At 43.0% G+C, this 18,749-nt stretch overlaps 1 protein-coding gene across 1 annotated transcript in view; it reads right to left on the minus strand.

The window, feature by feature from the left end:
• Positions 1-3,025: 3,025 nt before the first annotated feature.
• Positions 3,026-18,749, minus strand: part of LOC115117363 (GRIP1-associated protein 1-like) — a 130,107-nt gene continuing 114,383 nt past the window's right edge. The window contains exon 27 of the mRNA XM_065005249.1: positions 3,026-3,930. Within this exon, the coding sequence (XP_064861321.1) occupies positions 3,790-3,930 (141 nt within the window). The 3' untranslated portion in view covers positions 3,026-3,789. The remainder of the gene's footprint in view (positions 3,931-18,749) is intronic.

Consider the following 18,749-nt stretch of genomic DNA (forward strand, 5'->3'; position numbering starts at 1 on the left):
TTGTAGGTAGGTAGGTAAGAACAAGGACTAGTCAGGACATTATTAGAAGGCAATATGATTATATGCCATTCTGCTTCATTGAAATCAATTAGATCAAATTCCATCTATGCATCAATATCACAGCCATTCAGTGATGAAGGCTGTGCCCTGCCTTGCTGTGATATGTGTATCGGTTTCATACCCATGTCTGCCTGTGGCATGTCAACGTTTCCTAAGCATCAGGTAGCCCATGGATAATGGTTGAGCTGGGCACAACAACCTGGCTGGCACTGAAGCTATGGAACCTAATCTGCTAGAACCATGCTGCTGGCAGCGGCTGATACAGCAGACAGGTCTGGTGTTCATTCAGGCCAAATGGCCCTGTTGTATTGGCACAGAGGTGAACAGTCAGCCCAACCATTATCTCAACAAACAGTGGGTGATACTGGAGGCCCAAGCCCACAAAAACAGCCAGGTAGGAGTCAGTGTGTTAATGGAGGCCCAAGCCCACAAAAACAGCCAGGTAGGAGTCAGGGTGTTAATGGAGGCCCAAGCCCACAAAAACAGCCAGGTAGGAGTCAGGGTGTTAATGGAGGCCCAAGCCCACAAAGACAGACAGGTAGGAGTCAGGGTGTTAATGGAGGCCCAAGCCCACAAAGACAGACAGGTAGGAGTCAGGGTGATACTGGAGGCCCAAGTCCACAAAGACAGCCAGGCAGGAGTCAGGGTGTTAATGGAGGCCCAAGTCCACAAAGACAGCCAGGGAGGAGTCAGGGTGATACTGGAGGCCCAAGTCCACAAAGACAGCCAGACAGGAGTCAGGGTGATACTGGAGGCCAGAGCCCACAAAGACAGCCAGGGAGGAGTCAGGGTGTTAATGGAGGCCCAAGCCCACAAAGACAGACAGGTAGGAGTCAGGGTGTTAATGGAGGCCCAAGCCCACAAAAACAGCCAGGTAGGAGTCAGGGTGTTAATGGAGGCCCAAGCCCACAAAAACAGCCAGGTAGGAGTCAGGGTGTTAATGGAGGCCCAAGCCCACAAAGACAGACAGGTAGGAGTCAGGGTGATACTGGAGGCCCAAGTCCACAAAGACAGCCAGGCAGGAGTCAGGGTGATACTGGAGGCCCAAGTCCACAAAGACAGCCAGACAGGAGTCAGGGTGATACTGGAGGCCAGAGCCCACAAAGACAGCCAGGGAGGAGTCAGGGTGTTAATGGAGGCCCAAGCCCACAAAGACAGACAGGTAGGAGTCAGGGTGTTAATGGAGGCCCAAGCCCACAAAAACAGCCAGGTAGGAGTCAGGGTGTTAATGGAGGCCCAAGCCCACAAAAACAGCCAGGTAGGAGTCAGGGTGTTAATGGAGGCCCAAGTCCACAAAGACAGCCAGGCAGGAGTCAGGGTGATACTGGAGGCCCAAGTCCACAAAGACAGCCAGGCAGGAGTCAGGGTGATACTGGAGGCCCAAGTCCACAAAGACAGCCAGGGAGGAGTCAGGGTGATACTGGAGGCCCAAGTCCACAAAGACAGCCAGGCAGGAGTCAGGGTGATACTGGAGGCCAGAGCCCACAAAGACAGCCAGGGAGGAGTCAGGGTGATACTGGAGGCCCAAGTCCACAAAGACAGCCAGGCAGGAGTCAGGGTGATACTGGAGGCCAGAGCCCACAAAGACAGCCAGGGAGGAGTCAGGGTGATACTGGAGGCCAGAGCCCACAAAGACAGCCAGGGAGGAGTCAGGGTGATACTGGAGGCCCAAGTCCACAAAGAGCCATGTAGGAGTCAGGGTGATACTGGAGGCCCAAGTCCACAAAGAGCCATGTAGGAGTCACATGTTATCATGATCTGTTGGTTCCAACGTTAAATATTTTTTATTTATCTAGGCAAGTCAGTTAAGAACAAATTCGTTTTTACAATGACGTCCTACACAGGCCAAACTCGGACAACGCTGGGCCAATTGTGCGCTGTTCGACGTCCAAACGTCAGTCACTTGTACTGATCCAGGACAATGGATTAAAGTGAGCAAATTAAATTAATCTGCCTTTTTTGTTGAGTGCTCCAGCTCTTTTCTGCCTTGAATTTGTATTTTTTGAGTAGTAGTATTTACTACAACTACTGGTGCTACTACTACCCCTGGTGCTACTACTTACTACTAGTACTACTCCTACTACTACTGCTGGTGCTACTACTACTACTAGTATTGGTGCTACTACTACCACTACTACTGGTGCTACTACTACTACTACTACTGGTGCTGCTACTACTACTACTACTGCTGGTGCTACTACTACTACTACTACAGCTGGTGCTGGTGCTACTACAGCTACTACTACTGGTGCTACTACTACTACTATTACTACTACAGCTGGTGCTACTACAGCTACTACTACTGGTGCTACTACTACTACTACTACTACAGCTGGTGATGGTGCTACTACTACTACAGCTACTACTACTACTGCTACTACTACTACTACTACTACTACAGCTGGTGCTGGTGCTACTACAGCTACTACTACTGGTGCTACTACTACTACTACAGCTGGTGATGGTGCTACTACAGCTACTACTACTGGTGCTACTTCTACTACTACTACTACTACAGCTGGTGATGGTGCTACTACTACTGGTGCTGCTACTACTACTACTACTACAGCTGGTGATGGTGCTACTACAGCTACTACTACTGGTGCTACTACTACTACTACAGCTGGTGATGGTGCTACTACTACTACTACTACTACAGCTGGTGATGGTGCTACTACTACTGCATTATAGATAGACTCCTGATGGTAAATTGAATGGACTGTTCCTACCAATATAATCACATCTCTAGTGCATCATAAGGCCCAGTTTACAAGCATGGCAGAGTAATGAAGTGGACAGGTTGGAAAAGCCATCAGTGGACAGACAGACAGCGCACGTTGAAATGGACTATGCAGAGAAATGGACTATGCAGATTCATTAACTGTCCCGAGAGGACTATTAAGCAATGGTCATTACCAGTGGTTCCTGCAAAACAGTTCATCTTTAAAATCCATAAAAATCCACCTTCTCATTTGACAATAAGGGCTATTTATTCCTAAGGGGGCAAGAACACATGGGGAAACATCTAAGCCAGCTAAAATAACATTTGATGTAAAAAAAATCATTGAGGTTAGTCTAGTATTTTTGTTGACCCTAGGCACAAATGAATCACATCAATTGTTGGGACAGGCATGGGCTGTTCGGTCAGACAGTAGCTAAGCAAAATGTATGACAAATTCTTTACACTCATTCAAAAATATATAATTTGAGTTTGTACAACATGAATAAAGACATGTCCTACAGTATATAGTTATTAACCCTGACCTTTAAGACAAGAGCTATTCTAACACTTATTCCATGGGCTCAGATAGTAGGGGGGAATCTTTCTCATCTCTTTTGGGATGTGAAAATGTGATTGAGTGTATAATAAAACTCCAGGGAGGCCGTTTTCATGATCTCCAGACAACTACTGGAATGGATCAAACAGCACAAAGAGAGATATTTGGCAAACGATCATTTGACTCCTCTTCCCCCCCCCTCCGATAAATGGTGTCTTCAAGAAAGACTGGATTTAAACCCTTCATTCTGAATGAGGAGATTCCCACACACACTCTCTGACAGCCTCCCACGCCAGATGGCCGTGTGCGTGCACTGCCTCAATGACACACTGCACACCCACTCTGGGGGCCAAAAAGAAAATAAAAAACAAAGGCAGATTTCATTACACAGACACTTAGAAGGAGAATCAATACAGCCTTAGCAACATGTTACAGTGCTCTTCAAAACATCTCACATTGAAGGGCGGGAGTTAACAACGTCTGCTGGTAGTAAGAGGGCACTGACGTAGGAAATTGGTTGCATCACAGGTTTCCCCTCCCTGGCTGGTGTTGAAGGAAGCTTGTGAGAGCTGGGATGATGCAGGGATGATGGCTGAGGAAAATGAAAGAAAATGAAAGAACTGAGACAGGAGCCCAGTATAGAAGGGCCTATTGCAAATGTCATCATAGATTGCTAGTGATAGCCTATGTGGTCAAACAAAAAGCAAACAAAAAGTAATGGATTATATGATGTAATATCTGATATCAAAGACAATAGTCCCCTCCTGTACTCCCAAGACTGAGTGGCCAAGCAAGACTCCAACACCATCATTAAGTTTGTTGACGACACAACAGTGGTAGGCCTGATCACCGACAACGACGAGACAGCCTATAGGGAAGTGGTCAGAGACTGGCAGTGTGGTGCCAGGACAATAACCTATCCTTCAACGTGAGCAAGACAAAGGAGCTGATCATGGACTACAGGACAAGGAGGGCCAAACACGGCCCCTTTCACATCGATGGAGCTGTAGTGGAGCGGGTCGAGAATTTCAAGTTCCTTGGTGTCCACATCACCAACAAACTATCATGGTCCAAACACACCAAGACAGTCGTGAAGAGGGCACAACAATGCCTTTTTCCCCTCAGGAGACTGAACATACTTGGCATGGGTCCCCAGATCTTTAAAAAGTTCTACAGCTACACCATCGAGTGTATCCTGACCGGTTGCATCACCGCCTGGTATGGCAACTGCTTGGCATCCGACTAAGGCACTACAGACGGTAGTGCGTATGGCCCAGTACATCACCAAGCTTCCTGTCATCCAGCGCCTCTATATCAGCCGGTGTCAGAAGAAAGCCCAAAAATTGGTCAAAGACTCCAGTCACCCAAGTCATAGACTGTTCTCTCTGTTTCCGCACAGCAAGCGGTAGCGGAGCGCCAAGTCTAGGTCCAAAAGGCTCCTTAACAGCTTCTACTCCCAAGCCATAAGACTGCTGAACAATTAATCAAATGGCCACCTGGACTATTTACATTGACACCCCCCTCCCCCTTTTGTTTTAACACCCCTGCTACTCTCTGTTTATTATCTATGGATAGTCACTTTAGGGATGTGATATTAGAAACTATAAGAGGAAATTGTTTCTATAACTTCGTACAAGTGAGTAGTCGCCGCCCCTTGAGTAAGGTCAGAGAGTGTGTCAGCCTCACGAACTACCCCTTTTGAATGAACTGTATAAAACGATGGGTTAAGAATGAACATATCAGACCAGAGAGGCGTGTAGCTGCAGCTCACGTCCAAAGTGGTTCGAACTCTGAATATCAACATGAGGTAGAGGCGAGAAGCTCACCTCCTGGACAATCACTGGTACGGCTGATTAGCTGTCCTAAGTAAAGTATCTAGAAAAGCTCATTTAAGTGGGACCATCCACCACTTTTCAAACCATCATATTCTACTACTCTCATCACCCCAGTGAGAACCATCGATACGGCTAGCCTATCTTCAAATAATCATCTCCCAGAGCGAGTGGAAGCAGAGTCAGCTGAACTCTCTGCCATTGACAGTTTTTTCTATTGTCTCTTTTTGGTCCATTTAGATTGTTAATGTAGATTGTATACAAAAAAAATGTAAAAAATGTTATGGTAAAAAATGTTCATGTCTTACTGTGTCTTGTTGTAGGCTCCTAAGTGGACCATAAGGTTAAAAACCAAACCAAATTAAGAAAACTAAACAAAAAAATCAAATAAAAACTAAGTAACTCCACCAGAGTGTCTCTTTTGGGTCACTGTTGCCGGTCCCAAGCCCGGATAAAGGAGGAGGGTTGGAATTGTGACATAAAAAAAACCAAGAATCGACAGAAGAAAATTCATTTGTAGTTCTAAACATATTTAGGGTGTTTTTTTACTCACTTTGTGTCCCTCCCACGACATTATTCCTCTCTCCTACAGCGTCCATCACAATTACATGCACATGGCCAATTATGGAAATTAGGTGATGGCGTCATTTAGCGACTTTTAGGACAGCCAATAGCTACTTTCCTTACTGAGGAGTTGGCAACACTGGCAGAGACGAACTACAAGTTGAACTCAGTGAGATATACTCCTAAATTGACAGAGCAGTTTGTTTTAGCAATTTTACAGCTAGCTAGTTACTTCACATGCTGATATTGACTTTGGTATTAATGTGTGTAGCTACAGTTGAAGTCGGAAGTTTACATACACCTTAGCCAAATACATTTAAACTTAGTTTTCACAATTCCTGACATTTAATCGTAGTCAAAATTCCCTGTCTTAGGTCAGTTAGGACCACCGCGTTATTTTAAGAATGTGAAATGTCAGAATAATAGTAGAGAGTGATTTATTTCAGCTTTGATTTCTTTCATCACATTCCCAGTGGGTCAGAAGTTTACATACACTCAATTAGTATTTGGTAGCATTGCCTTTAAATTGTTTAACTTGGGTCAAACGTTTCGGGTAGCGTTCCACAAGCTTCCCACAATAAGTTGGGTGAACTTTGGCCCATTCCTCCTGACAGAGCTGGTGTAGCTGAGTCAGGTTTGTAGGCATCCTTACTCGCACACACTTTTTCAGTTCTGCCCACAAATCTTCTATAGGCTTGAGGTCAGGGCTTTGTGATGGCCACTAATACCTTGACTTTGTTGTCCTTAAGCCATTTTGCCACATTTTGCTTGGGGTCATTATCCATTTGCAGCCAAGCTTTAACTTCCTGACTGATGTCTTGAGATGTTGTTCATATAATTTTCCTCCCTCATGATTCCATCTATTTTGTGAAGTGCACCAGTCCCTCCTGCAGCAAAGCACCCCTACAACATGATGCTGCCACCCTTGTGCTTCACAGTTGGGATGGTGTTCTTCGGCTTGCAAGCCTCCCCCTTTTTCCTCCAAACATAACGATGGTCATTATGGCCAAACAGTTCTATTTTTGTTACATCAGACCAGAGGACATTTCTCCAAAAAGTACGATCTTTGTCCCCATGTGAAGTTATAAACCATAGTCTGGCTTTTTTATGGCGGTTTTGGAGGAGTGGCTTCTTCCTTGCTGAGCGGCCTTTCAGGTTATGTCGATATAGAACTCGTTTTACTGTGGATATAGATACTTTTGTTCCGGTTTCCTCCAGCATCTTCACAAGGTCCTTTGCTGTTGTTCTGGGATTGATTTGCACTTTTCAGACCAAAGTAAGTTCATCTCTAAGAGACAGAACATGTCTCCTTCCTGAATGGTATGACGGCTGTGTGGTCCCATGGTGTTTATACTTGCGTACTATTGTGCAGGTGAACGTGGTACCTTCAGGGGTTTGGAAATTGCTCTCAAGGATGAACCAGACTTGTGGATGTCTACACATTTTTCTGAGGTCTTGGCTGATTTCTTTTGATTTCCCATGATGTCAAGCAAAGAGGCACAAATACATCCACAGGTACACCTCCAATTGACTCAGATGATGTCAATTAGCCTATCAGAGGCTTCTAAAGCCATGACGTCATTTTCTGGAATGGCACAGTCAACTTAGTGTATGTAAACTTCTGACCCACTGGAATTGTGATACAGTGAATTATAAGTGAAATAATCTGCCTGTAAACAATTATTGGAAAATTGACTTGCGTCATGTGCAAAGTAGATGTCCTAACCGACTTGAAAAAACTATAGTTTGTTAACAAGACATTTGTGGAGTGGTTGAAAAACGAGTTTTAATGACTCCAACCTAAGTGTATGTAAAATTCCGACTTCAACAACTGTATATAGAGATGCCTTGGACTAAATAAAGTAATGTTACAGAGGGTATATACAGTATGAAAGTATAGCAATAAAAGGTATAAACTGTCATTAAGCCACATCACTGATACAACCTGCGAGACAAACCAACCTCCCAACAAGCTCAGGTTGTTGTGAGTTTGTTGTGACCTGACCTGAATGACCCGATAGTTCTTTCCTAAGAGACCTGATACTTCAGACACCTGGGACAGCAACTCTACATCAATCAAAAGCTGCTGGTAATGGAGAAGTGTGTGTGTGTAACTGGATAAGTATATTAGAGAGCAATGAGCTTCACAAAGAAAGCTGATTATGCGTCACTAAGGAGTAGGTAAGCTGTGCCTCCCAGTCTGCCAGGAGTGTCCCCTGGTTTGTTGGTTGGCATGCACCGTTAAGGTTACATCTATAAACTACGAGTCGTACGCACTGTGTGGAAACACTGGACATAATGCAATGGGACACATGAGAACATAGCAGTAATTTACTAGTGTGTTTATGACCTCTAAAATAAACTCAATGGCCAGTTTATTAGGTACCCCGTTCACAAAAATGGTTTGCGCCTACAGACAGTGAGTCACTTGGCTATATAAAGACAGGCATTGAGGCAGTCAGTTACTGTTTGATTGAATGTTAGAATGGGCAAAACGAGTGATCTAAGCGATTTCGAGTGTGGTATGATCGTCGGTGCCAGGTGCGTTGCTTCCAGTATCTCAGAAATGGCCAGCCTCCTGGGCTTTTCACACACGACAGTGCCTAGGGTTTACCGAGAACTGTGCAACAAAAAAACATCCAGTCATCGAAAGTCTTGTGGGCGAAAACAGCTTGTTGATGAGAGAGGTCGAAGGAGAATGGCAAGAATTGTGCAAGCTAACAGGCGGGCACGAACAGACAAGTAAAGGCACAGTACAACAGTGGTGTGCAAAACGGAATCGGTTCCTGTCACGGATCAAATTTATTTATATAGCCCTTCGTACATCAGCTGATATCTCAAAGTGCTGTACAGAAACCCAGCCTAAAACCCCAAACAGCAAACAATGCAGGTGTAAAAGCACGGTGGCTAGGAAAAACTCCCTGGGCTACTGCAGCAGACGACCACACAGGGTTCCACTCCTATCAGATGAAAACCAGAAGAAGCGGCTCCAGTGGGCCCACAATCACCAACACTGGAAAATTGAGGTGTAGAAAAACATGGCCTGGTCCACCGAATCTCGGTTCCTTTTGCGTCATGCTGATGGCAGAGTCAGGATTTGGTGTAAACAGCATGATTCCATGGCCCCATCCTGCCTGGTGTCAACGGTACAGGCTGGTGGCAGTGGTGTAATGGTGTGGGGAATGTTTTCCTGGCACACATTAGGTCTCTTGATACCAATTGAGCAACGTTGGAACACCATACCTTGTAGAATCCATGCCCCGTGAATTCAGGCTGTTCTGGGTGCAAAGGGGTGTCTGACCCGGTACTAAGTAAACTGGCCACTGGGTATGGGGGCTGACAGGGGCATACACAACAACACTGCTAAGGATGCTTAAAGAGCCAAGTTTAGCCATTTGTTTGTAATGTGAGTAGCAAAGATCAGTTTCTCACAACATTGATACCAAGAGGATCCTCCTGTCTGTACATAGCCATGTAAGTGTAAGAGAGCCATGCTATCACATCTCTAGCCCCCTCCAAAGAGGGACCTGATGGATGACTATCTGAAGAGCATGCAGATGCATCTAGGGATCAAAGTGCCCCTGCTGCAGGACACCAACAGCCTGGAGGCTCAGCTCAGCACCCAGCTGACCAGGCTAAAGAACTCCATGCTAAGAGACGGTCAGATGACCTCCTGCTTCCTCAAGCACTGAGTGAACGGGGCCGCCTTCCACACCCAGATTCTAATTCACAAGGCTCGAATGGAGAAGGGTATAGGGGACAATCGCATTTTATCACCTCCACTGATCCTCAACACGGGGCCCCCACAAGGGTGCGTGCTCAGCACCCTCCTGTACGCACTGTTCACTGCGTGGCCATGCACGCCTCCAACTCAATCATCAAGTTTGCAGACAACAGTAGTAGGCCTGATTACCAACCATGACGAGACAGCCTACAGGGAGGAGGAGAGCGCCCTGGGAGAGTGGTGACAGGAAAATAACATCTCACTCAACGTCAACAAAATGAGCTGATCATGGACTTCAGGAAACAGCAGAGGGAGCACGCCCCTATCCACATCGACGGTACAGTAGTGGAGAATGTGGAAAGCTTCAAGTTCCTCTGCGTACACATCACTGACAATCTGAAATGGCGCATTTGCATTTCCTGATGGCCGGGTGGGACGCAGACGTCTCAGGTGGCGCTTAAACAAATCCAAACATATTTTATTTTTGAGATTCTTCAAATAGCCACCATTTGCCTTGATGACAGCTTTGCACACTCTTGGCATTCTCTCAACCAGCTTCATGAGGAATGCTTTTCCAACAGTCTTGAAGGATTCCCCACATATGCTGAACAGTTGTCGGCTGCTTTTCCTTCACTCTACGGCTCATCTCAAACCATCTCAATTTGGTTTAGGTTGGGGGATTGTGGAGGCCAGGTCATCTGATGCAACACTCCATCCCTCTCCTTCTTGGTAAAATAGCCCTTACACAGCCTGGAGGTTGTCATGGAAAATGACATAGTAATCATGCAATCCCGTGTTTTACTGTTTAAAGAATTGTCTCTTGTTATATGCTGGTGTTTTTGCTAACCTGATACAAACTTGTCTTTGTGGGACTTAGTTGTATGACTAAGATTCTTATGACTAAGTTCCGCTTGGGTGCGACATCCCGTGGGTTTACTATCTACAGAAAGTCACATGTATGGAAACGTGCAGAAAATAGCACATTAAGGTGTTTTGCTGTTGTGAATGCAGTTAGACGGTTGAGCCCTCGGGTTATCAACCTTGTGCTTCCCTTAAGTCTGCACAGACAACTAATGGCCTTTCACACATTATCTGCTGACTGCCACGTAAACAGAAAGGGGTTGTATTTCCTCTATAAAAGCAGAGACCCGGCTATGTTTGTTAAGCTTTCAACTCTGAACCATTCTTGGTGATGGTTGATTTGCTTCATTTTGGCAGTGTTGTTTGAAAGAATCTGCAGTCTCTCTTCTCTTTGATTAGATATTCCACAACCAGGTGTGTTGGGTCATTGTCCTCTTGAAAAACAAAATGATAGTCCCACTATGCCCAATCCAGATGGGATGGCGTATCGCTGCAGAATGCTGTGGTAGCCGTGCTGGTTAAGTGTAGCTTGAATTCTAAATAAATCACAGACACTGTCACTAGCAAAGCACCCCCACACCATAACACCTCCTCTTCCATGCTTTACGATGGGAGATACACATGTGGAGATCATCGGTTCAACCTACTCTGCATCTGACATAGACACGGTGGTTGGAACCAAAAATCTCCAATTTGGATCCAGACCAAATTTCCACCGGTCTGATGTCCATTGCTCATGTTCCTTGGCCCAAGCAATTCTCTTCTTATTATTGGCGTCCATTAGTAGTGCTTTCCTGGCAGCAATTCAACCATGAAGGCCTGATTCACACAGTCTCCTCTGAACAGTTGTTGAGATTTGTCTGTTACTTGAACTCTGTGAAGCATTTATTTGGGCTGCAATTTCTGAGGCTGGTAACTCTAATGAACTTATCCTCTGCAGCAGAGGTAACTCTGGGTCTTCCTTTCCTGTGGTGGTCCTCATGAGAGACAGTTTTATCATAGCGCTTGATGGTTTTTGCGACTTCACTTGAAACTTTCAAAGTTCTTGATATTTTCTGTATTGACTGACCTTCATGTCTTAGAGTAATGATGGACTGTCGTTTCTCTTTGCTTATTTGAGCTGTTCTTGCCATAATATGGACTTGGAATTTGACCAAATAGAGCTATCTTCTGTATACTAACTTGGCTCAGAAGCATAAAATTTTTTACTTAAGGCACACATGTTAATTGAAATGAATTCGAGGTGACTACCTCATGAAGCTGGTTGAGAGAATGACATGAGTGTGCAAAGCTGTCAAGGCAAAGCGTGACTATTTGAAGAATCTCAAATATATTTGGATTTGTTTAACACTTTTTTGCTTACTACATGATTCCATGTGTTATTTCATAGTTTTGATGTCGTCACTATTATTCTACAATGTAGAAAATAGCACAAATAAAGAAAAACCCTTGAATGAGTAGGTGTTCTAAACTTTGGCTTGTTCTGTGTAAATACAGTATGTATATATTTGTATATATATTTATTTAACAGTGGAAAGCTGCATTTTGTACCATGTACTGCATATGATGGTCAATCTTACCATCACACAGATGACAGGTATTGATTTAGTTTAAGTATCAACATGTGTTGGGATATCAACATGTCTTACTCTATATTCCTTGTGGTTTCTCCCATCTTATTGATAAGCTGCAATGTTCAGCTTTTATTTTGTATGGGTTGTCGGCTGGAGGGGAGGGTCAGCTGTTTGTGCTGGGAGGCTGTTCAAAACGTAATTGCTCATTTACAGTTGGCAACTACAGCCCTAACTGGCCCGATAAATGTGTTCCTGAGATGACAGGACAGCTTTTTTGTGCAATGTTGTTTTGATGTTAAATCTCTTTTCAAAAAGGGAGGCAGTGAGAATTGACGAGAAGCACAAAATACAAAACAGACTGTGTTGTCTGCATGGCACTACTTTATACATCCTATTCATAGATAGATTTTAAAAATGTTTAAAAAAAAGAAGATGTATTGAATTCAAACACAGTAACACCAGTTGGCACATTCATCTTGAAGTGGAAGCATAAAGCAGTTTCTCAAACTTTGTGCCAGGGACCGGCAAGGCATGGCCTTCTTCCATGGGACCGCTTGGGTAAAAAATGGACAATCGCTTTTTAAAATTCAAAATACACATTTTTCTATGCGTTTCTCTATGATATCTACTATCCTAACACAGAATTGCTTAAGATAGTAATAACATGGACCATCAAACAATTTGATTAGCTATTTTAGGATCACCTCGGGGTATCAGAAACAAATGTGTAAACCATTTTTTGGGGATAAAACTAGAGTTTGGCCTCCCTGACATTATCTAAACAAATTCAAATAACATACAAAGATATGTCAAATCAGGTAGGACAAATTTTAATTTGAAGGAATTTGGTTTGTAGTGATTGAAATGCATCAGAAAGTATTGGGAAGTTCAGGAAAACGATCATCATGCTTAAGATAGTAATAACATGGACCATCAAACAATTTGTGTGTGTGTGTGTGTGTGTGTAGAAAATGCAATTTTCTAATAGTCCCTTCTAGCTTGTCCTGTGCGGCTTGTGAGCGTTAGCAGAGGGAAACAGAAGCCACACACGTGTTCATGGGAGTTATAGCCCTCAGGAATTGTTAATAGCCGACAGCTAAAGTTAGAGCGACATTCGTAGGATGAAAACAGACACCGCTCTATCAACCGCTAAGCGGACATTGGAGGTTACTAACGTAACTGTGGTTCTATGAACTAAACATTCAGTGGATTTAGACGAACCAGTGCAATCAGCAGGACTTTTACATGAGGGATATGCCGCAGACCAACAGGCATTCCTCCACAGACCAGCGCCGGTCCACAGACCTGGGTTTGAGGCTGATTTCACGGAATTACTCACTATTGGGTGAACAGAGAACACAGGTCCAGAAGTAGCCCTGAGGTCAACATGAAGATATATTAACTGAAAAAATCAACGCTCAGGAGGAACACTTCATTCTACTGTTCAACCACCACTGTATGCCCACGTCAGTCCAATTACAAGAGTCAAGAGCCAGACGCCTCAGTGAATTGCGTTTAATTAAAAACAGATTAGAAAGGTTGGTACCATGACACTACAATTAACCCCAACAACCAAATTGTGTCTATCTTTCCTAAATTAACTCAATAAAACTTGTCTTCACCTTTCGATACTTCATTTTCCAGGGGGACATAAATACAGGAAAAGCAATTAGTGTAACAAAACATATGCAATTTAGAGACTATGACATCAATAAAACAGTATATTCCATATTCTAAAAAACATCTATACACTAATGGTGGCTACACAACACATCAACTTTACATTTATTTATTCTCGGTCTCAAATCCCATTACTTAATTAAACTGTCACTCAATTTGTAATCCGAACAGTGATTGGCGACAAAGCTAGCTAGTCTGTTTGCAAGTCACCTCCGGGGAACCTTGCAAGGTAGGCAAAGGTTTGGTTGCTTCACAAGCCTCTCTATCAATCATCACTAAATCCAGTGCACAAGCTTAACAAATCAGGCACACTGCTAACAATGTATTCCATCTCACAACGCTTATAGACATGTGTGCTACACATGTGTTCACAGGCCAGATGTCTACTTCAGCTTTAAGCAAATCTATGAATTATACATGATTTCCAGATTTGTGTGGAGGTCAGTGAAGAACTCAAAATCGCTTGCACTTCCTGGTTCTATTTTGAAGTAGCGTATGTTTGGGTGCATTACTTTATCCCCCGTCCAATGCCAAACAGCTCTCTAACAAGTACAGCATCCATTATGTCACCTGGGTATGCAATGCCTCTCTATTTTTATGAGATTAGTACAACTACCCATTGTTTGTGTTTACATTTGTTTATTTATGAATAATGTACTTGGTTCACCTCTATGTTAATCTTCAATGGCCTCGCCTACTTCAGTGCTGCTAACCTTCTTCTCGCTCTCTTCCTGCATCCAATGTGTATACCATAAGATTGGTCTCAACCTCAGACCCAGAGGAGTGAATTAAATTCCATGCACCTATGAGGGCACTTGCCAAAAGTGAGCCTCTGAAGGGTATAATTATCAGCGCTCAATAAATGCACTGAACAAAAATATAAACGCAACAATTTCAAAGATTTTACTGAATTACAGTCAGGGGTGAAAGTAGATGTAATTTCTTACCGATACCGAGCACGTTTTTTTTTTTTACTACAAAAATGACAGGGTAGTCTACTCTGCTGACACTGACAAACAGAGGAATAAAAACAATGTTGTCTGATCCATATAAATCAGCCTAAGAAAAAGGGAGACAAATACAACATGACATCCATCTTACCTGGAGGAGGAAATGATTGTTCAAAAACAAACTAAAAAGTGGCACTGACCCAATGATAAAGACAGGGAATATGTACACTCACCGGGGATATGGCACATGTTCTCGGCTGGGGCCAATAAGACAGGCTACTGTTCGCTTAATTAAGTTAAGAATAATGCTAACTAAAAGACAGATTGAAGTCTTTTCATTGTCATCTCTTTACAACAATAGCTATTTATTTTCCAAACAGTTTCTCCACGGATTGTATTTTTAAATATTGCGATATGCCTGGCTGGGTCTCTCTGCTTTTCACTGAGAGTCTCAATTTAACAGTCATCTATTTGGTATTTGCAGCGCGCGCTGCTCAAATTGCGACCCCTTCCGACTGTAGGCTATGAGATTTAAAACAATCTACAGGTTATTTATTTATTTTAAGAAGCTAATAATCCTCTGTGGCCAAATCATGCTTTCTGGTGTAGTAGCCTACTTTTTATGATTTGTATTAGTTTCTGTATGGACAGGAGTAAGGAAATTAGGCTATATAATTTTGGCAAATCAATTTATTTTACTTCAGGGAAAGCTTAGCTTCCTCTAGCCTTATAAAGCCGCCTATGCTTTATAATGTGGCATAAACAAACAATCACTTAACAAAAGGCACCTCTGTAGGTAGGTTCCCCGTGCACATTTGTTCACTCACAAAATGTTTTCAGCATCCGAGCCCCAACAGTGCACTGTGCACCTGCAATTTGATGAATGGAAAGACACATCGGTTATAAAACACCTACATGTATTGTACTGACATTTAGCACTTGTCATTAGGCCTACACACACTGAATTGATGCATCCACTGTTGTCCAAGTGCACCTTGATCTCGGCCACTCATCTCCACCTTGACAAAATGTAAGTGTTCTCCATAAACCACAACGCAATTTGGAGTGTATACCACCCGGTTTATCTGTGAATTCGAAAGATTTTCATGCTGCTTACATGCAATAATGGTGTAATCGCAAAAAAGAGTTTTTGGGGCATGTTGTGTGATAGGCTCACGTTTTACCCATACGGCAGTACCTGACCATATCGCCTTACTTTCACCCCTGGTTACAGTTCATATAAGGAAATCAGTCAATTGAAATACATTCATTAGGCCCTAATCTATGGATTTCACATGACTGGGAAAAAAGGTAGGGCGTGGATCAGAAAACACATCTCCTTCACATACGGTTGATCAGGCTGTTGATTGTGGCCTGTGGAATGTTGTTCCACTCCTCTTCAATGGCTGTGCGGAGTTGCTGGATATTTCCGGGAACTGGAACACCCTGTCGTACACGTCGAACCAGAGCTTGCTGAATGGATGGCATGTCTTGTGAGTATGCAGGCCATAGAAGAACTGGGACATTTTCAGCTTACAGGAATTGTGTACAGATCCTTGTGACATGGGACCGTGCATTATCATGCTGATACATCAGGTGATGTCGGTGGATGAATGGAACAACAACGGGCCACAGGATCTCGTCATGGTATCTCTGTGCATTCAAATGGCCACCGATAAAATGCAATTGTGTTCGTTGTCCGTAGCTTATGCCTGCCCATACCATAACCCCACTATGGGGCACTCTGTTCACAATGGATGACACCACACGATGCCATGCATGCTGTCTGCCATCTGCCCGGTACAGTTGTGAAGAGCACACTTCTCCAGTGTGCCAGTGGCCATCAAAGGCGAGCATTTTCCCACTGAAGTTGGTTATGACACCGAAATGCAGTCAGGACCATGGTTAGGATGACAAGCACGTAGATGAGCTTTCCCGAGATGGTTTCTGACTGTTTGTGCAGAAATTCTTTGATGTTGCAAACCCAGTTTCATCAGCTTTCCAGGTGGCTGGTCTCAGACGATCCCGCAGGTGAAGAAGCCGGATGTGGAGGTATGATAGAATTTAAAGTGCCTTAATTGATTCATAATGTGTACCAGTAAGTAATATGCTGTTCAATTATCTAAATGTTGATTATACAATCTGTGTGCTCTTGATGTCTGATCTGAATTTGATTATTTATACCGAGGACTTCCTATAGGGGCGCACAGGGCTTCCCAGCACACTCCTTACAAGTGACTTGAAGCCAAATCTCTGTGATTTATTTCTATATTTCCCCCTGTTAGGTATGAATGCAATTTTGAATGTATTTGTTAATGTCAGAATGTTACATACGTTACTGTGTTATTTAGTCAGCAGCAAAGGTGTTTAAAACATTCAAATGTGTTATTTGTATGTTTAGGCCACTTTGAAATGAGCCGTTTTGCTAGCTAGCTTGCTAGAAGGCTGCTCACTTGCACGAGGTGGCTTCATGATCAGAGCATGCCCGAGAGAGACCGCGCACAGCTCCTGTGTGTCTGGGTGAAAAAGAACAATGGAAAACTTTTGGCAAATGTGAACGTTATCTAAAGCACTATTTTCTACCTAATGGTTGATTTTACATGAAAAGACTCATGACAAGTGACTTGAAGCAGAAGCTACATCTGTGTGATTTATTTCTAGATTTCCCCCTTTAAGGGGTATAACAGAGGTCCTGGGCTGGCGTGGTTACACGTGGTCTGTGGTTGTGAGGCCGGTTGGACATACTGCCAAATTCTCATGCCAATTGCATGCTCCCTCAACTTGAAACATCTGTGTTTTGTGACAAAACTGCACATTTTAGAGTGGCCTTTTATTGTCCCAAGCACAAGGCGCACCTGTGTAATGATCATGTTGTTTAATCAGTTTATTGATATGCCACACCTGTCAGGTGGATGGATTATCTTGGCAGGGAAGTAAACACATTTGTACACAACATTTGAGAGAAATAATATGTTTGTGCATATGGAACATTTCCGGAATCTTATTTCAGATCATGAAACATGGGACCAACACTTTTGCGTTCATATTTTTGTTCAGTATAGATTAATAATAGTAGTTGCTGTTTTCTGACTGAAAGGATGGGAGAGAAAATGAGATATGCAAAAACAAAACAAATAGGCTAGCTTCACGGAATAAGGGCTAGATTCAACTCTGAGCGCCGAAGATCCCCATTATAGACCGATTGAAAATAAAAGGGAATTTACGATTGAGCCGACATCCTGTATGTAGTGTTTAGCGGTTAGGCAGTCTCCACAAACGCGGGAACATTCCGTTTAAATATGAAATCTTCCGCGCTCCGGATTGAATCTAGGCCTTAGTCTCACGTGTCTGATTCAGCACGTTAGTCTGTAATACGAACACTGCAGGTGTTTGAACTGAGATGTTAAACTATATGGCAGGGAGACATGCTGTACCTCAGATAACTAGATCGTTTCAGGTCAACCTTGTGTTCTCTACAGGTATGACAATAAATTGCTGTTGTTTCGTTCTGAAATGACAAAAACACCCAAAGGGATGAAACATGGAATATATTTGAGACCTTTTTATTGACAGTGGATACATACAGTAATCTTAAAGAAATGAAGTCCACTGGGCACGCTGTTGAGTACTACTGTGATGTGTACTTTGAAACCCCTTGATGATTACATCTGTTATTATTTATGAGGACTTTGCTGCAGCCGAGTTTGGCAGTTCAAACACTTAAAGTAAATGTATAAGTGGACAAGACTATTTAAATAAAGCACACAATCTTTAATCTACTGAAAAAGTGCAAAGTGTTACTCATCTGCTAAAACGTCTTTAATGGATGACTGGGCTTTTTAAAGAATGTTCCTCAACACATCTTCTGAACCTATGTAGGGGTATTTTACTGTAAACTTAATGATAGCATTACAAATAGATTACAGGTATTAATAAATGATCAGAATTTTAAAATGTTAAATAATGTTAATAATGTTAAATGACAAATTAACTAATGCCATACAATTACTGTATATCCTTCTTGATTTCAGATGGATATGTAGACAAGCCTTGTATTATAGGTCTGGGCGATATGGCCTAAAAATCATATCTCCGTTTTTTTTCTTCGAATTTATGGGCGATTCACGATATCGCTCTGGATTTAAAAAAATATTTTCTCTAAATAAGCGTTGCTTATTTGACAATTAAATGTCAACACACTACATTTCAAAGAGTCTGGAATAATC

Source organism: Oncorhynchus nerka, linkage group LG20 (assembly GCF_034236695.1).
Source record: "Oncorhynchus nerka isolate Pitt River linkage group LG20, Oner_Uvic_2.0, whole genome shotgun sequence".
NCBI lineage: Eukaryota > Metazoa > Chordata > Actinopteri > Salmoniformes > Salmonidae > Oncorhynchus > Oncorhynchus nerka.